This window comes from Mya arenaria, chromosome 8, assembly GCF_026914265.1.
Source record: "Mya arenaria isolate MELC-2E11 chromosome 8, ASM2691426v1".
Taxonomy (NCBI): Eukaryota; Metazoa; Mollusca; class Bivalvia; order Myida; family Myidae; genus Mya; species Mya arenaria.
Genome location: NC_069129.1, coordinates 31,460,236 through 31,481,963, shown reverse-complemented (window position 1 = coordinate 31,481,963; position 21,728 = coordinate 31,460,236). Strand labels below are relative to the sequence as shown.

Genomic DNA, 21,728 nt, shown 5'->3' with positions numbered 1-21,728 from the left:
TTGGCACAGTCAATTGAAATTTATAACGTAATATTTGCCAACTAATTGTATAATTAAAGTTTAAAAGGTACTATTTGGGAACTAATGGTACAAGTGAAATTTAAAAGGTGCATCTGGTACAAGTGAAATTTTAAAGCAAAAAACTTTTATTGACTTCGAATTGGCATGCGCTGTCAGGAAGGCAATGATTTCGTTATATTAGTGACATTGGGGAATTTAAATAGCAATCTTCAACCCAAAGATACAACTTAAAATTCAAAAGCATTAAACAATGATGACCTTAAATTTGGCATTATACACATAATGTAGCTATCAACGTCCAGGGGATTAAGACAAACTGCAAATTTTGTTGTCTAAGTTCCCCTCCTGAAGCAGAGAAATCGGTCGCAGACAGTGACTTAAACACTTTCACACTACTGCAACTTTTTTTCTTCAAAAAACCCAGACAAGCTAAACAAGTCCTTTTGTTAAAACAATCTGGCCCACTTTTTTCCTGCTTTTTTAGTTAGGGTCTCACTGGGCCTGTCAAAATCCTGCCTGTTGGAAATCACATATTATCTGAAGTGTCCTGGTCACAGGGGCAAAATACTGATAAATGCATTTTATTAAGCCCATTTAGGCTGATTGTTTAGAACTTGTGTTAACAGAAGTTAACAATGCGATTGATGACATTGTTGTTGACTTTAAATAGACTTTATTTGAATATAAACAAGTACAGATAAAAAGTAGCCTCAAATCTTCTTAAAAATACACCAGGTGCAGTGAAGTCTGAGTTCAGACTCAAGACTCATTATGGCAAAACTTCATTTCATTGTAATTTTCCTTCTATCAAAGCATTGATGGTAAAATTTGCTGAAATATATTACTATTTGAATGTTTTACAATTATTTATATATTTTTTTGTAAAAGAAATGGAATAAATATGATACTTTGTAATTCAATAAGAGTGATTTTCTGAGTCTGAGTCTAGACTTGGACTTGAGACTGTTCATAATCATGGCCCCAGATCTGAAGTGAATCAATTAAACCTCCAGAGCAGTAATAAACCATTTGAAAGTTAACAATGATGTTAACTTTAACAAGCGGCCCAATGTGTGATATATATATTCATGACACTTTGGACGAATAATAAAACCTAAACAGATTTACACCAACATATTTTTAGTCAAATTGTGTCAGGCTTGTAAAAGGGGCATTTCATGTAAATGTTAATTCTATGTGAAGACCTATAGCAGGTGCCCGGCAATAAAAAATATTGCTGACATAGTGCATACATGCCATATTTTTGAAAGGCTCCCCAGGAGATTTTGCTCAAAACTCCATGGGATCTGGCTCACATATACCAGAAGATTTTCATCATGCTATTAAGCGCTGTGATGCAGGTACCATTTCACTTTTTTACTTTTTTTGCAATATCAAAAATTATTTTGTTTACACTTCATTTATATTTTTATGAGACACTGTCATATTGCATAATAAAACCACTCACTTACATAACAAAATACTTCATAGAAAATATACTTCGTGGATAATTTAATGGGCTTGCCATTCTCTAAAGTGGATATAAAAGTCTGCTGTTTATCAGAAATAATGACATTCGATCTGACTAATAGAGAGAATGGAAAAAAATATCAATTTACATTTCTTCCAATTCCCAAATAGTCAGATTTGTTTGCATTTGATCAAAAAGTTAATAAACATATTTCCTTTTGGCAATCTTCAAAACACAAAAAACATCACCATTGTAATAGATAAAGACTCAGTCATTTGATCATATGGATCTTAATTCAAGGATTCCCCCCCCCCTCCCCCCCCCGCCGGGTGATAATTTGCATGTATGAAAGTGAGATACCTGTCTGTCTGTTCCAGTGGGTGTTTCCTTATCGATGCTGTCGTATTCGGCTTGAATATCACCCTGTAATATATACACACTTTTTAGGATACAATTTCCTTCATTCAAATCAAAATTTGTACCGTATTGAAGAGTGTTTTCATTGTGTTTGTTTGCCCATGGTTGTTAAACTACAATGATATCTCAAGTTGTGTTTGAATGTCATCTTGTTTGTTATTGTTTGAATGAGAAATGTATACTTATATCGTTGTAGAATCCATTGAAGACCAAATTGTAAACAAGATGCTTATGTATCATCATCAAATAAAGTTATTATTATTATTATTATTATTATTATTATTATTATTATATTATTATTATTATTTTTATTATTATTATTATTATTATACCTCACTTCTATAGAAAATTTAATTTTGAATGAATTGACATAAAGTATTTAACTTTTTAAGGTACAAAGTATGACAAATCATGTTATTTCAATGAAAAATAAGCATTTTTATTTACGTTGTTTCATAGAATGGGCCTTGAATCAAAAAAATAATCTGATGACATGACATGACATTCATGTGGCTCAATAACTCAAATATAATGATTATGTAACTGCTGACAATTTTCACTGTAAGTACTTTTTCTCACAAATAAACCTTTCACAATCATTTCTTGAAAGTCACTTGCTGTAAAGTGGTGTACAATTATTATAAACTACAGTAAAACTGAAGCGAAAGATAAGAATCTATCCATTTGTCATGTTAGGTTGTAACAAATTGTTATCGTCATGTTAAACTGTTGTTGTCACAGAAATGTAAAGTCTACCGGAAGTGGACAAAATCGACCGCTTTTTAGACCCTTCTACTGCTCCACCGCTGTCCCAACAAAATTTACTAAGTTTGACTTTGTTTCTTTTGTTTTAAACGCTTTTTATGAGAAAATAAAGTGTGACAATACAAAAGGACAAATAAAATATTATTTTCTTTTATGAATATTCCTTTATTTTTTATGAATACTCCATCTTGTAAATGCAATCATGGTTATTGTGAATATAAATTGAGGCTTAAAATATCTATTGATAATTAATATATTTTTAATGTTCTTTTTTTTTAAAAATATGATACACATTCATATTATTTATTAATATTATGACTTAATAGAAAATTAAAACAACTTAGACAAGATAAGAGATATATTAATGCAGTGAAGAGATATATTTATGCAGTGCAGTAAATACCTTAAAGATAAAGCAAGGACATTATAATATATGACAAATTTTCAGTTAAAGTGTACCTAAAACACACAAAAAAAGACACAAAAACTAAAGAAATTGCGGAAAACGCATATTCATTAAGTCTACCTCTCTGGACCCAAATCTTCCTCTCTGGAAGAAAAAATCTACCTCTCTGGACAAACAAATCTACCTCTCTGGAGAAACAAATCTTCCTCTCTGGAGAAACAATTCTACCTCTCTTGAGAAACAAATCTACCTCTCTGGACCCAAATCTTTCTCTCTGGAGAAACAAATCTTCCTCTCTGGAGAAACAAATCTACCTCTTTGCAGAAACAAATCTACCTCCTGTCAAATCTACCTCTCTGGAGAAACAAATCTACCTCTCTGGACACAAATCTACCTCTCTGGAGAAACATATCTACCTCTCTTAAGAAACAAATCTACCTCTCTAGAGAAACAAATCTACCTCTCTGGAGAAACAAATCTTCCTCTCTGGAGAAACAAATCTACCTCTCTGGACCCAAATCTTCCTCTCTGGAGAAACAAATCTACCTCTCTGGAGAAACAAATCTTCCTTTCTGGAGAAACAAATCTACCTCTCTGGAGAAACAAATTTACCTCTCTGGGCCCAAATCTACCTCTCTTGACCCAAATCTACCTCTCTGGAGAAACAAATCTACCTCTCTGGAGAAACAAATCTACCTCTCTGGGCCCAAATCTACCACTCTGGACCAAAATCTACCTCTCTAGAGAAACAAATCTTCCTCTCAGGTGAAATTATTTTACCTCTCTAGAGAAACAAATCTTCCTCTCAGGTGAAATTATTTTACCTCTCTGGAGAAACAAATGTACCTCTCTGGAGAAACAAATCTTCCTCTCTAGATAAACAAATCTACCTCTCTAGAGAAACAATTCTTCCTCTCTTGACCCAAATCTACCTCTCTGCAAAAACAAATCTTCCTCTCTGGAGAAACAAATCTACCTCTCTGGAGAAACAAATCTTCCTCTCTGGAGAAAATAATCTACCTCTCTGGAGAAACAAATCTACCTCTCTGGGCCCAAATCTACCTCACTGGAGAAACAAATCTACCTCTCTGGACCCAAATCTACCTCTCTGGACCCAAATCTACCTCTCTGGAGAAACAAATCTACCTCTCTTGAGAAACAAATCTACCTCTCTAGAGAAACAAATCTTTCTCTCTGGAGAAACAAATCTACCTCTCTGGAGAAACAATTCTTCCACTCTCGAACCAAATCTACCTCACTGGAGAAACAAATCTACCTCTCTGGAGAAACAAATCTTCCTCTCTGGAGAAACAAATCTACCTCTCTGGGCCCAAATCTACCTCTCTTGAGAAACAAATCTACCTCTCTTGAGAAACAAATCTACCTCTCTGGAGAAACAAATCTACCTCTCTGGCACAGTCAGAGGTAAACATGTCTGTTTACCACAAAACCTTTCCTAAAATGTTTTTTGAAGCCCAAATCCAATCAACAGGAGCTCACTTATATGTAGGCCAAGATTTTGTTTAAAAATCAGGTATTTCCTCATCATGTATTTGTACATCTCGTTAATGAACAACTACTGTGTGTTATTAAACAAACAAATAATCATTTTTATGGTACTATTAATTCTTGTTTATTCGCCCATTAATTTTGTAATATGAGATAAAATTGGGCATAATAAAACTATATGCTTAAGAAATGGCAAACACTAATGATGTCTACATGTCTTTTGGGTTGTAACATATTTTTAGTGAAAAAGTAAGACATTTCTTATATCCTGATGATGTAGAACATTCTGGTTAACAAATTCACAAAGGAATTAACACTACATATTGTATTTGTCAAAATACCAGTGCACAATTGGTTCATGCGCATGTACAAAAACAACCTCTGAATACTAGTTATAAATGAAAGAACATAGTTTATGGAAAGACGTAATAATAGGCTCATGAGGGCCTATGTTTTACTGGCATGGCTGGTTTTGTCATTTGCTATCTGGAGCATTTATGTATGCGTAATAATCAGGTTTATTAATTAAGCATTGTCCATGTCCAAGAATCAGACCAAACACCCTCAAAAACACCTCTGTGCAAGTAAATAATTATGAGAGACAATTTTTCGCTGTGATGAAAGTATTTATTGCGTTCAATGACATCATTAATTTTCAAAAATTCTTATTTAACAATTTATTTTATAAGATAGTAATAGTTTCTAACAAATGCGTTGCCATGCAACAGATTGGATTATTTCAAGATATCTTTCAATTAAAAGCTTATAATGCCTCCATATATTTAGTCAGAGTTACCCTGAGTGTTAAGTTCAATGCCAACTTCAACATTTGTCATTTAAAGGGACTCGACACCGGGTGAATCCATTGCAAGAAAAAAAGAAAACTGTCAAAATTAACATAAAATTCATATTGTTATTTATCTGGAGTCTGACCTACTGATGTATCAAAACAATTATGACACATGTATCTTTCGCAGTTTTTGCGTATTTTTTCAATTCTAAATTTACTGGGTTTGTCTACCAACGTAAATCCTGGTAAATCTAAAAATAATTACGTCTGTACATATATGTATCTGTACTAATCACGTGACTTTTACATGCTTAATATACACAGTCACTAAAAACTGGGAAACCATTATGCACTATATTTGAATGGGTAAACTCGACAGCGATGAAATATTATTTTAATCATGTAAAATGAAGTATTATCGGCCTCATACTCTCTCACTATAGTCTAGTGATTTTTTTTTATATAAAGTTCGGATTTTACATACATGTGCATTAGCCAATATGTATCACAAATGACTGGTTATAAGACACACTTTTTTTTTACACAGATTTCAATGTAAAAAAAAGGCCTGCGTCTTGACAGGTTTTCGTTTACATAATACACTGTCAGAAAGAATATTTTGCTTTGTATTAGTATTGCATGATTTAAAAAAACCATCGCCAATTTCACGAAAAAAAAAAAAGAAGATCGTCACTATCAACAAACTTGGTGGCCAATGGCGCAGATGATTTTAACATTTTTTCAATGCGTCCTATAACCCATAACATAGATTAAAAGGTTTTTTCTCAAGTTTTTCACGGATTTTTTTTGCCTGCGTCTTATAACCACTATCGTCTTATAACCAGTCATTTACAACATTTTTATTAACATTTATATGAAATACAATAAAAATTGTTATGAATACATCAATAATATACATTTCTGCACATGTGAGTGCTATTTAATCATTCATCTATAATAATTCATCCTTAAAGAGCCTGACAGTTCTAAGTTCAAAAAGGTAGACTAGGATTTCGGGTATCAGATGTGTCACAAGTTGGACCAATTAAGGTCACCTGGTGACCTTGACCTTTGACCTAACAACCCCAAAATAAACAGGTTTATCTACTAACCATCGCCAAGGTGCAAACCATGTTTATAGGGACAATACACCAGAAATGGTCACAAAATTGGCAAATACAGTATTTCCTTAAAACAAGCCTAGAATTATCAATGCAAGCTAGTATGAGACTGATAAAACATCATTTTAAATGATCGAAGAAGAAAGGCAATGATCATGTCCCTGTCTCAGCTGAGTTTTCTTGTTTAGGAATAGCATGGCATGGTTTCCCAGTTTTAAAAAACAGGGCATGGTTTTTGACAGCTTGCAAGTCATGTGATTGTTTCACACACTAAACTGTCAATAAGCGTTTTAGCAACTCGCTGTCCTTTTCAGCAAAGTTAACCTCTTTCAAAAGTTTTCTTTGGTCAATTTCATCACCGATGTTGATGACAGATCTTAATAATGTCTACAATGTTTCAAAGCAGTTTTTGCCTGTTTTTCTGGGAAGCCATGAAGTGAGTATATTTAGCATTTGAAAGTCACGTGATATAAGTACAGATAAATACACCGATGCTATTTATAAACTAACTGGATTTTATGGGTAGACAATTTCCACAGTAAGTTGCGAATTGGTTAAATGCGAAAAAACTGTGAAAGATGCATGTGTTGTAAGCGATGTGATACATCAGTAAGTTCAAGATTCAATGCATTGTACACAACAATATTTATAAAGTTTTGGACACTTTTTTTCTTGCAAATTGTATCATCTGGTATCTAGTCCATTTAAAGATTCTACTGGAAGTCATTCAAAAGTTATTTATCTCATGAAAGTGTTGTACAACAAAGTGGAGGACGAAGCGGGAAGGTTATCCTTATTTGTCTGCACTTCTTTGCAAGCGACACTAAAACAAGCAAATAAACCTTTGTTCAGTGCATGCGCTCTGCATTACATGGACAGAAATAGATGTTTTCAGATATCTTGCAATAGGTCTTCAAAGGCTTCGTTAAAATAAAACAGATGTATTCAGCCGATAAAAGAGTGTTTTTTAAATGGGTTTCGTAGAAATAATTTATCTGTAATGTTCAGGGATTATTTCTTGCTAAATTTGGTGTAGCAACTCTTGAGAACTTAGCTAATAAACAAAGAAACTGATTTGTACATTTATAGTAAAAACAAATTTTAATGCAGTATCAATGAATCGAGAAAATATAATTTAATATCCATATTTATAGGGTCCTAGCATTTCCTTTGAAAATGACTAAGATTTATTTAACAGTGTAACACATGTATAGCTGGTGTGGTATTCATAAAACATCTTAAGTCATTTCCTAACTTAAGTCACTTTCCTAATTTAAGTATCTCTTTAGTCATATGAAATAAACAAGAGGGCCCTGAAGGCCCTGTATTGCTCACCTGATCCAATAAAGATCCTCAAGAATAACATTCTGATCAAGTTATGGTCATAAATGTGGCCTCTAGAGTGTTAACATGCTTTTCCTATTATTTGACCTAATGACCTAGTTTTTGACCACACATGACCCGAATTCAAACTTGACTTAGAGATTATTAATATAAACATTCTGACCAACTTTCATGAAGATACATTATAAATGTGACCTCTAGAGTGTTAACAAGCTTTTCCTTTAATTTGACCTGGTGACCTAGTTTTTAACCCCAGATGACCCAATATTGAACTCGTCCAAGATTTTATTGAGGGTAACATTCTGACCAAGTTTCATTAAAATTGTGCCCAAATTGTTACCTCTAGAGTGTTAACAGTCAAATTGTTGATGACAGACGACGGACACAGCGCGGTCAAAATAAAGACTTTCAAAAATAATCATGAAACTCTTTCTATGCACAATGTTTGGTCACAATTTGTTAACCAAAACTAAATATATTCAGTTTCAACCATTTTTCTATTTTAAATAACAGTGAACTTGACCCTAGGGGCCCCAAACAAATCCCTATAAAAAATATCAATAAACTCTCTCTGCATTCCAAGTTTGGTCACAAGATATTCAGTCTAATAGGTGAGTTTGACACCGTCCGCCAGCCTGAACAACTGCATACGTCATTCTAATAACCAGTAATCACTATGTGAAAACCTGGTTAAAAAGGGCAAAAGTGCAGATTTTGATTTTGGATTTATAATCGCTGATTATGCTCATGATATATTTGGAGCTGTTTCCAAAGGCTATTTCCTACTTCTCACAAAGGCAGATTTTCTTTCAAATAAAAAAGGGGTATGAAATTATATTTATATATATGGCCCTTATATCACCTTCAACTTTCACCCTACCTCAACTTCCAACAATATCACCTTCAACTTTCACCCTACCTCAACTTCCACCAATATCACCTTCAACTTTCACCCTACCTCAACTTCCAACAATATCACCTTCAACTTCCACCCTACCTCAACTTCCAACAATATCACCTTCAACTTTAACCCTACCTCAACTTCCAACAATATCACCTTCAACTTTCACCCTACCTCAACTTCCAACAATATCACCTTCAACTTTCACCCTACCTCAACTTCCAACAATATCACCTTCAACTTTCACCCTACCTCAACTTCCAACAATATCACCTTCAACTTTCACCCTACCTCAACTTCCAACAATATCACCTTCAACTTTAACCCTACCTCAACTTCCAACAATATCACCTTCAACTTTCAACCTACCTCAACTTCCAACAATATCACCTTCAACTTTCAACCTACCTCAACTTCCAACAATATCACCTTCAACTTTCACCCTACCTCAACTTCCAACAATATCATCTTCAACTTTCACCCTACCTCAACTTCCAACAATATCACCTTCAACTTTCACCCTACCTCAACTTCCAACAAGGTTGCCCACACAAGGTTTCTGAACAACGGCGGGATATCCACCCTGGCTTCTTTCAGGATCTGGGCACGTTTGTAGGGGTAACCCTGGATAAGCCTCTCATACAATATCACTCTGTGAAACTGAAAAAGTGAGAAATAAATATTTATAACTCTAGGCCCCATTTCTATGAAGATAGATGGACTGAAACTTGTTTCAACTTTTAGTAAATTATAACTATAAAGTAAAGTTAGTGTGCAAGAGCTTGTGCTTAGGCATTATGAATTGTTTATATCAGGGGCGGAACCAGGGTTTGAGGTTAGAGGAGGCGTAACTCTAAGGGTGTAACCTTTTGACTTATGCCCCTCCTTCAGAACCATATTTTTTTATCTAAAATATTGGCAAGGGGGGTTGAGGAAATTTTAACAATTTTTAGTCCAAATTAGTACATTTTGGGGGCACTTTATTACTTCTTCTTCAGTGCTCCAGCCAGGATTTGAAAAGGGCAGGGTGGAGTATTGAAAAGGGCAAGCTACAGGAGTCGTGTAGGGGCGATTGGGGTGGTTGTGTGAGGGGTCCACCCCTGTCACAAGGTTTTTTTTTTGTTGTTGTTGGGGTTTTTTTTGGGGGGGGAGGGGGGTCTCCCCCTAGAATTTGTTTTGTTTTCATACTCAATTTAAATCATTTTCCATGATTTTCAGACTTATACAAAATGGTGTTGTTGTATTTTCTCAAAATTTAGAAGGGTGTGTTTTGAATATCAAAATAAAAATTTGTCTTTTTGTCTGTGATAGTATGATTGTACTTGTTTGGCATCTTCTTTAGTGCAATGTCACATATTTCTTTTAAAAGTTTGTAAAATGAAGACAAAAACAAACACAGTTAAACATCAAATAAATAGATACACACAAAAAAAAAAAAAAAATATGTAGGGGACGAATCTTACTTTGGTACGATCGGGTTTGGGTACGAATGTTACATTCAGCCTGTTTGTTATTTAATTGTCTTTGGTAAAATAATGTTTAATATGCTGATGTTTTAGAATAAAATGACAATAAAAATCACTACCCTGATTTAAAAAATCACTTATTAAACAAAGAACATTGATAAAATAACTCATAAAATCATTCTGACAAAATGGCGGTTTCGGCGAATTTTGACAAGATCGTGGACATGATAAGAAAATACTACATAAAGCATCAACATAATTTTGTGGGTTACAAAGAAATTTTCATCATGAATATTTTATAAATAAACTTTCAAAACATTTACTGAAATGGTGATGTATTTGATTGTATTAGCGCCACCTTTCTGGTGTTTCCAAAACAGCAGTGACCGTCTGCTTCAATATTTAATAAAAATGGCCAGTATCGTCTGTACGATACAATTAACAATTATTTTAAAAGATTTAATTGTCCTTGACAACTTTTTTCACCATCCCTTCGCATTTTCCATCGCATTTTACGAACTTTCATGAATAAATGAACGAGATCTCAACGTTTATTCTGATTGGCTGACATTCAATAGCCCCCCTCCTGCCGATGTTTCCCTATTTGGCTCGTCCTAATTATTGGATTAAAAGATGACCGATTATGAATACACAGGTCGTTTGCTCACTACACAAATAAACAATTAGCTGTCAAATGACTTGGACAAGGCACATGGGAAGATGATAGGGCAGTACGGCATATTTTAAGCAGTCATGGGAGTATGGTGACACCTTACGGGAACATTATTGTCATAAGTATTACGTAATTTGTCTCAATTATGACAGCGGATTAAGGGCTGCCGCTCTTTCGTAACTATTTCAATAGTAAAAAGGGCACTAACGGAATAACTGGCGCTAATAGAGCATTTGTGAAAAGGTCACTTCTCAAAAAGGGGGCAGGGCGGTAAGTAAAGGGCACGGGCGCTGGAGCACTGTTCTTTTATATAGTGAAATAAAAAGTGAACTTGGACAATTTTATGCAAGGGGGGGGGGGGGGGGGGGGGGGGCGCTCTAGGTGCATCCACTTCTCCCCTCCTTAATCTGCTAGTGCATATGTTTATGAAATGTATTATTATAAAAAGCATCGAGCATTTTGAGTAGACATTAGCATAATATGATTTTATTATGCATCATTTATCGTTGTTTTATGTTGAATTCTGTTCATTTCTACATCTGGTAATAAATGAGCAAACAACAACTTAACGAAGGAAATTGTCAATACATTTTTGAAAACCATGACATATTTTGCTGATTTTGTAAATTTCCTTCTTTTAATTGTTGGAAAATCAAGTTAAAACAGAATAAGGGTGGTACCAATCTGGTTTCAAGCTATGGTATTTTAAAATCAGACACAATCAGATTACAAAACAAATGAAGTTCTTTAGGCATTGAATATAATTATTATTTTCAAACATTTAAGAGATGTTTATTCTTAGTGTTATAAATATAATTGTAATTCCTAGCAGCATTCAAATCTGAAAAGAACTAAAATCGTAAAAATGTTGCTCTAACACCATGAAGTTTTTCTCATAGAGTTAAATAACTCATAAAAGGGAAAATTGTAACTGTGGGCAAATATATGAATAAAGATGATATCTTTAAAGATTTTAAATTTATTAAAAAGAATTTTTAAAAAAATCAGGTCGGATGAATGGACAGATGGGGTGATACTTATAGGGCACCCGCAATGTTTTTTCAGGGCTCAATTCTTTAATTTAACAATATTAAGATATTGTGAATACGAGGGGAAATTAAAAACTGGATAAACCTGATATTCCACATCTTTTTCTTTGATGACGATGGGTAGACTCGCTGTACTTGCTAAATCAACACTGCTTAACGAAGTAGGAAGAGTGTCATTTAATGTCTTTCTGAAAAAAATATTTCATTTCATAAGTTAAACAAGGGGTTCATGTGGATAACACATTAAAACTGGATTTTGTAACTTTGCAGTAGGATGTATGTTTATAGAGGAAAAAGTAAATGCTGCTGACTATTCATAATAGCATTGGTCCAAGATTTTGACTCGAGATGATGCATATTTACATTGGTCATAAATGTCATGCTGTGAAAAAAAAAAGCCTAACTGGGTTTCTTGAAAACTGGATAAACACTGTTGAATTTATGAATGGAATAAAGAACTTATATACAATTTTTTGTCTGAATAATTGACCTAGTTTTTGACCTGAGATTACCTAAATTCACACTGGTCTTCAAATCATGTTGACAAATATACTGAATTTTAATTAATAGCTTGTTTTTTTTATTTGACCAAGTGACCTAGTTTTTTACCCAAAATGACCCAATTTCTCATTGGTCCTAAATTTGATGCTGAGAAATATTCTAACCGTGTTTCGTGAAGATAAATGAATTTACTGAAAGAAAATAAGAAACTTAAGACAATATTTTGTTTTCATATTTGACCTAGTGACCTAGTTTTTGACTAAAGATATCTCATATTCAAACTTGTCTTATATATCATGCTGACAAATATTCTGACCATGTTTCATAAATATCTAATTTAAACTTTATGACAAAATAAATTTTCAACACTGAACAACTCAGGCCTGAGACACTGAAACAACACATATTATACTTAAAGCATCATAAGGATTGAGATTATATTTTTACTGATGATAAGATTAATTTCACAAGGGGTCAATAATTTGCTAATCTGAATCAAGTTGCAAACTTAAGACCTAGCAAAATATTAACTTATTCAAGTTTTTACATGTTTTTAGTATGATCCTGGGAACAAGCGTTCTTTAATAATTGAGTGGAAACCACTTGTACCCTTGGTCACTGCACCCTATACCTTAACCTTTGACCTACTGATCACATACTAATAGGGGTCATCAACTAGTCATGACCAACTGGGAAACCAAGTATGAAGTTCCTAGGTGCAAGCATTCTTAAGTAATTCAGCAGAAACCGTTTTTCACCTTAAGGTCACTGTGACCTTGAACTTTGACCTACTGATCCCAAAATCATAAGGGCCGGTCAATGACTTGCCATGACCAACTGGCATACCAAGTATGAACTTCCTTGGTGCAAATGTTTTTTAGTTATCGAGCTAATACCATTTTTCAACTTTAGGTCACCACCAACATATTGCTTTTCACCTGAAGGTCACTGCAACTTTAACCTTTGACCTACTGGTGTCAAATCAATAGGTATCATGCACCGGTCATGACCAAATTGCGTACCAATTATTGAGAAAAATCATTTTTTCACCTCAAGTTCACCACAACTTTGACCTTTTAATTAATAGGGGTCATCTTCTGGTCTTGACCAGCCAAGTTATTGAGCAGAAATAAAGTGTAAATGACTGACTGACTGACTGACTGACTGACTGACGGACTGACTGACTGACTCACTCATTGACTGACCCACTGACTGACTGACTGACTCATTGCTTGACTCACTCATTGACATCATCTGACTGACCGACCGACCGACCGACCGACTGACTCACTCACCGACTGATTCACTGACTGATTCACTGACTGACTGACTGACTGACTGACTGACTGACTGACTGACTGACTCACTGACTGACTCACTGACTGACTCACTGACTGACTCACTGACTGACCGACCGACTGACCGACCGACCGACAGACCGACCCACTGACTGACTGACTGACTGACTGACTGACAGACTGACTCACTGACTGACTGACTGACTGACTGACTGACTGACTGACTGACTGACTGACTTATTGACTGACTTATTGACTGACTGACTGACTGACTGACTGACTGACTGACTGACTGACTGACTGACTGACTGACTGACTGACTGACTGACTGACTGACTGACTGACTGACTGACTGACGGACTGACTGACGGACTGACAGACTGACTGACGGACTCACTCACTCACTGACTGATGGACTCACTGACTCACTGACTGACGGACCCACTGACTCACTGACTGACGGACCCACTGACTCACTGACTGACTGACTGACTGACTGACTGACTGACTGACTGACTGACTGACTGACTGACTGACTGACTGACTCACTGACTGACTGACTGACTCACTGACTGACTGACTGACTGAGTGGGCAAAAACAATTTCATAAAAAAACAATCTTCAGAATTGCTCTCCCTTCTATTTAGACCAACATGTCCTTATATATTTTATATTGTAAACTAGATGGACCCAAAATGTTATATTGTCAATAAGATTGTTTCTAGAATGTTGTATTGTAATGAAGATTATCCTGAAATGTTCTGCAGTCAACTATGTTCTGCAGTCAACTAGATTCAAGACTTTTAACGACATGGTCATGAAATGGGGATTCCTGTATATAACCAATACATGTACATTAATTAAACATGTTCATGTAATACAACAACAAATGTTTTGCCACAGAGAGCTTAAATCTAAAGAAATTCGAACAATATAATATTAATGAAGCATTGAAACGAAGTAAATCAATTCTGTGTGTAATAAAAGTGTTGTCTTTCGCATAACAAAAGAGTTTATTACAACAGTAACTTACTCATCTTCCAATAAAGGGTAGTAAGATTTCTCATCTACATCTGAAAGTCTCTGAAATTATATAAAAAAAAACGGTTAGTAACACATCACCAACTTGAATATCTTCACAGCAAACGAACTATATCGTATAAAAATAATGATAATAAAGCAGAACATGAAATTAAGCTAGAAATACAGTAATAAACTACTTCAAAATACTTTCATCTACCGAATTAATTGTAAACATTTTTGGGTCTCAACTAATGGCATTGAGCAAAAAGCTATTGCAATTAAATATAGCCACAACAGCTGAACAAACAAATTTTGAACCGGGGATTTTGTTTTTTGAACAGTCCACTAATGAAGACCTTGTATAGAATAAAAATGTTTGTTTGATTAAAAAGTTAAAACCAGCTCTCCGATGTTGTTTCAATGTGTAACCCTTGGGTCTCTTCTACTGTACAAATAGCCGGTTTTATATGGCTCTAACGACAAGAGAAGAGAGAGACTAGAAGAGGATGGAAAAGCTTTGACTTACCAAATGAATGTGATGTTTAAGAGGAAAATACTTTACATTAAATCAAATGACAATTTAAGCCATTTTTTAACAAACTGATGATTTAATATTAAAATCGATCATTATATATGATACAGTAGAAATTGTAATAAAAAATAAATATTCTATCCCAAAGTTTCCGTTTTCTTTTAAACGATAATATTTTGATCAAAACTGTTTATTATGAACAGTTCTATAATTATTGGCCCCTTGATAATTGACTTGATTTGTCATTTTGGACCATTTCCGAGTCAAATGTTTATTTTGATCAGTTCAATAATTATTTGCCTCTTGATAACTGACTAGAGTTGTCAACTTGATTTGTCATTTTGGACCATTTCCGAGTCAAATGATACTGTCCTGCATGTCTCCACCACAATTCTTCATCTTCTTTGCCACCTGTTCTACTTGATAATTGGAAGAGATGGAAGTCGAGCTTCCAAAGACAGAAGTTGCCAAACTAACAATTCAAATACCTCTACCATTTTTATAAGCTCTTCTGTTGTGCTAATTGAACCACCAATAAGAATTTTTTGCTGATTTGAGTTTATCAAGGTTTGCCCGCACTCATTGGCTGCATAATGGCTTGACCACAAATTGTGTTTAAATGCCATAAGTGACATGAGATAACAAGAGGCCCAAAAGGGCCTATGCTCTACTGGCTGGGTTTGTGTGGTCAAAATTACTGTTTTCGAAAAGAATCAACCTCTTATGGATATCTAAATACTGTACAAGTTTCATCGAGATACAATCAAAACTGAAGGCTGTATCAAGTTAACAAGAATTTTTTTACAGGCGCCCTGATTTTTTATACTATCAAGGCCCATAATCTAGGCATGCATGGTAGGATCTGGCTGGTTTTCGAAACGAACCAACCTGTTATGGATATCTGAATACTGTACAAGTTTCATCGAGATACAATCAAAACTGAAGGCTGTATCATGTTAACAAGGAATTGTTTACAGGCGCACTAATTTTTTATACTATCAAGGCCCATAATCTAGGCATGCATGGGCATATCTGGCTAGTTTTCGAAAGGAACCAAGCTCTAATGGATATGTAGATACTGTACAAGTTTCATCGAGATACAATCTAAACTGAAGGCTGTATCGTGTTAACAAGGAATTGTTTACAGACGCACGGACGCACAGATGCATGGACGCACATACTACATACACATTACCATCGCATAAGCTCTTCTGGCCTTCGACCAGTAGAGCTAAAAATGACAGCAAATTCGCAATCGAATCCAGATATTGATAGACTTAAAGAAACAGAGAGAGATACAAAAGATCAGGGTGTGATACCCTAGCTCTATGCAACCTCTTGGTTCTTTAATGTGCACAGTGAAAGGCATCCATACACAGAATACATCTATCCTAGGTTGAATCAGTACTGAGTACACCATTTTCCCAGTACTAACCTTGACATCAGCTGAGCACTAAGCAAGGGAGCTACTGGTACCATATTTTAAAGTCTTTTGGCTTAAGAATCCTTATATACTGTTAATTGGAATGAAGATCTTTAGATATCTGTGTTTTACAGTTAAATTCATGAAAGATACATACTTTTAACAGCTATAGAACCTCATCATGAAATTCTAGGAGCAATTTTGTACCAGTTTTTAAAAGGTACAGGGGGATTTTATACTTGGCAGAGATTTTCAACAGTGCTTAGTGCCAGTTCATCAAGAAATCTAGGAGCGATTTTGTACTTTAAAAGAGCGATTTCGAACAATGCAAGGAGCCATTTCTCCAGAATTCTAGGAGAGATTTGGTACGTAGGAGAGTATTTTAACAGTGCAAGGGGCCATTTCCCCAGAATCCTAGGAGCAATTTTGTACCAAGAAGAAATTTCCAACAGTGCAAGAGGCCATTTCATTGAAAATCCTAAGAGGGATTTTGAACTTAGGAGGGATCTTTTTCAATGGTATGGGCATCATTTCATCAATAATCCTCAACCAACCTGCCGTCTGACAAACAACTACACTCCCATACTTTTTTAAATTAATTACTTTTGGTGCTATTTTCAGATTCAGGTTTTAAAAACGCCCGGATTTGTGTATATTAAGAAACATTCCTAAATAAACAACAATTTATCATAACAATTTCATATACTAGTGACAAATATAGAACTATTATGGGTAACTTTTTTACGAACATTCTGATTTTGTTGTCAACATTTTAATATTTCTGAGGATTCGTTGGTAAAAAAATAGGAACCCTGTTCTTATTACAGATATAAAATGCCATTAATCAAAACAGCAAGAGAGAAGGTGTCAAAAACACATCTGTTATAAATGGAGAATTTCTTTGATGCATAAAAGGCAGATCCGTGGTCTAGTAGTAACTCACTTTACTGTCAACCCAGGGGCCGAAGTTTGATTCCCCGCTGCACAACTAAATAAAATACCAGTCATCTTCCGAGAAGGACATTAAATGGGGGTCCAGTGTGTCAGTGGTATACACTGTTCCACATTAAAGAACCAGGGTTAAGCTTTAAGCAGGGTAACATTTTGTCTGTGCTCCAAAAACATAAAATGACTAAAAATCTTATACCCAATTCACACAAGACAAAGACCATGAAGACTGCACCATGTCCTGGCAATTTCGACTAACGCAGTGAGGACATGGTCAAATTTAAAAAAAAAATGCTTTACTCAAAAATTCATACCACGTCCTTACTGCGTCCTTGCCAGGTATTCACTGTGTCTTACACATTCCAAATACATTCTTACTGCGCACATCTTCACACACTTCCTATGCGTGCTTTATATGTGCACACCATGTCCAATGCATTATTTGTACGTTGAAGATTGCACCACGCACTTACCAAGTGTTTATCATGTACTCATCACATTCTTATGACTTGAATTTATTTGTAAATGGGTTCGAGATGGAATTACCATGTTCTTTTTATAACGGGCCTATTTTTCATCTAGTGTTGGTATAAGATGAAGTTATAGGAGAGTTGAATCCCATATTTATACATGATCACTGTCCAAAACCTGACAGGACGTGGTAAGAACCTAATACAAACATGTCTAAGACGTGTTAAGCACTGAAGAACGTATTAACAACCGAACAAGGTCTTCTTCAACGTTGCACGAATGTACCATAGTTGTAGTTAAAGCATGGAGAAGTTGTGGTCAGAACTCCATAGACGTAGCAAAAACACAATGACAACCCTAAGAGACAAGGCGATAAGAACGCCATTCAATATTTACCGTCCAGTACCACGTTTGCACTACGTCAATCAAGTTCCTTCTAGGTTTTAGTAACGCCGTCACTACATCCATGCCAACGTTAATACTTTCTTTTTAAGTTTTTACTACATCCTGATTTGACCACGTCCTCACTACGTTTATTTTTTTAACACGTTCAAAGTCCGCTCACATCCTTCATGTCCATAAAGACAATACCACATCCTTATCGGTATCTACTGCGTTTTTTCTATGTTGACCAAGTTCTGACTGTGTCTTGCCAGATTTTTGTGGACGTAATGGGAACATGGCCTAGTGTGATGGGGGTATTAACGGAGCACTCGCCAAATGGGCCTTGCCTCAGTACTTGTATAAATAAGCTTCCATACACACACTGCAAAAAGGGTGGCATGTCAGGTGATTTTCTTTGAAATACCAAGGCCATTTGTAATTCAAGAAAGTTCATAAATACCTTGATATTAACTGAGTATTAAAACTATTATCCATCTTATATAAAACAGAAAACAGACATTTGTTATTAAATCATAGATTTAGAAGAAGCCACAAGTGTTTTAATGAAAAAGTGAAATTAAAACTTTATCAGGCATGCCAAAATAGAAGATTCAATTTTCAAGATTAAAGAATTAGAGAACTTACATGACTGTGAAAACATGCGTAATAAGCAATCTGGTATTTAAGTTTTAACAGAAATTGCAAACCACATTACTTCATTAAGTTTACTTACCTAGCAACACACAAATCTTGGTTCTTAAAGGGACTAGACACCAGATAATACCATTGAAAGAAAAAAAACTTACATAAAATTGATATTGTTGTGTACATCACATTGAATCTTTCTTACTGATTTATCACATTGCTTACCAGAGCAATCTTTCGCAGTTTTTGCACTTTTTTCCACTTTGAAATTTACTTTAAATTTTATTGTCTAGCACGTAAATCCCAGTAAGTTTAGATATAGCGCCAGTATATTTATCTGTATTCATAAACAGATATGATTTTAAATGGGAAACCATTTTTTGCTATTTTTAAACAGGGAAACTCTGAGCAACATGATTGATACGTTTATTCTTTTAATCGTGTAAAATGATGTATTATCTGCCTCCTTCTAGCTCGCATTTATAATACTAGGCTTGTTTTGAAGAAATACTGTATCGCCCTATTTTTGGACCATCTGGTGTCTAGTCCCTTTATACTGTAATAAATAGGTGACAAGAATAACAGCAGACAAAATTGCTTGAGACGAAGTGGCTATCAAATTTCAGGGCAATCTGGTACAAAATCTTAGCAACATGCAGAACAAACACTATGAGCTATTATATTCTTGATGAATATCCCAAGACATCACCTTTGGACACAAGATTGGTTATATGTTGAGGTGTTGAAAAAAGGACTTGAGTTCAATATGAAGCCATTAATGACGCTATATCTCAGTTCTAAAATATTTTTTTGATGGTGGGGGGGGGGGATTTGCATGCAATTTTGTGACGGGAAATTTATTTGCCAGATGAGAGTTGGCCTGGCTGACTGCAATGACAGATTAAATAAATAGAAACAACATGTTTTTCATTGTATCTGGGCTTGTTGAGACCTTAACCTTGCAGACGGTAGTTACCTCGGTGACATTCCAGGCGAATATGGGACTTCACAGTTGGGCAAAAATTATTTTAAAATGGGTTGCATATACTCCAGTAGCTGGAATTTCAAGGCTGTTAAAGGAGCCTGTTGCATATTGCTTAAGGCTGGGAGATCCTGAGTGCTTGGCGTTTCAGTGGTTGCTCTCGCTGGTCTTTATAACAGTTTTTGCATTGCCTCAGTGTTGGCAAAAAGCTCATCGTTGGCAAAAGGCTATTTTATTTTTGCATAACAGTTGTTTGAATTGTCTCAGTGTTGTCAATAAGTTCATTTTATCTGCCAGCCAATTTGTTGTGTCAGTAGTTGTTCCAGCACTTTACTATGCAATAGTTTTTTCAGGACATTTGTGATAAATAGTTATCACACTAAACACATGGCATCAGCCTAGCCTCCGCTCATTCCATGGAGTTCCAGTCGGGTCACTTAGACTGTATGTATCATGGAGTTTGTGCTCACGGTCACATTTTGCTAACTCTTTAGTTCGTTAATTCGCTTCTGTCATGATTGATTAGCAAAAGTAAAATCATGAAATGTAATAGTTGTACCTTATTTGTTTAACATTCAATTTGGTCATAAAATAAGTGAAATGTGAAATGAATGGCAGGTGCACAACAGCCCATAAAAAACTAAAAAAAAAAAGTTTCCAGTTTGTAGGTGCAATAATGTTGGAGCTAACATACGAAACAATATTTAATTGTGCAGCGACAAATGCAACTCCTATACACACCAAGATAAATCTATCTGTGTGTGTATAAATACAAGAGGGGAAACAAAATGCATAGTGTGAAGGGCAGTAATATTATGTTTGTTTCCAATTTAGCATGTTTGTTTACAAATACACATAATTTTGCATATTTGTTTAAAATCTAGCATGTTTGTTTACAAAATAACATGTTAGCTTACAAGTTAGCGTAATTTAGCTATTGCATACAATTAAGCATATCTGTTTGCAATTTAGCATAATTCAGCATGATTGTTAACATTTTAGCATTTTTGCTAACAATTTAGCATGACTGTTTTTTGCAAATTAGCATGATATATAATGTTTACAATTGAGTTCAATAAAAGAATGATTTTTACAATTTTGCATGTTATGTTAGCTTGTTTGTTTACAATTAAATTGAGCACATATGTTTATAATTTAGCATAATAAATCATATTTGTTCAGAATTTAGTATAATTATTATAAGCATAATTGCATACAATTTAGCATGTTAATTTACATTTGAGCATACTTGTTTACAATTTAGCATGTTTATTTACAAATTAGCACAGATAAGCATGTTGGTTTATCATATAGCATAATTTAGCATGATTGTTTGCATTTTGCATGTTCATTTACAATTTAGCATGATTGTTTACAATTTAACATACTGAAGTGTGATTGTTTACAATTTAACATACTGAAGTGTGATTGTTTACAATTAAGAATAATTAAGCATGTTTTTTTAACAACGTAGCAAAAGTTACAAAGATTGTTTAAAATTTAGCGTATTTGTTTACAATTTGGTATAATTCAGCATGTTTGTTTACAATTCAGCATAATTCAGCATGTTTACAATTCAGCATGTCTG

At 34.7% G+C, this 21,728-nt stretch overlaps 1 protein-coding gene across 1 annotated transcript in view; it reads right to left on the bottom strand.

The window, feature by feature from the left end:
* Nucleotides 1-21,728, bottom strand: part of LOC128242687 (TBC domain-containing protein kinase-like protein) — a 121,390-nt gene that overhangs the window by 20,190 nt on the left and 79,472 nt on the right. Inside the window, exons 14-17 of the mRNA XM_052959941.1 lie at nt 14,766-14,815; nt 12,019-12,121; nt 9,271-9,405; nt 1,853-1,915 (exon numbers count right to left, since the gene is read on the bottom strand). Of these exons, the coding sequence (XP_052815901.1) occupies nt 1,853-1,915; nt 9,271-9,405; nt 12,019-12,121; nt 14,766-14,815 (351 nt within the window). The remainder of the gene's footprint in view (nt 1-1,852; nt 1,916-9,270; nt 9,406-12,018; nt 12,122-14,765; nt 14,816-21,728) is intronic.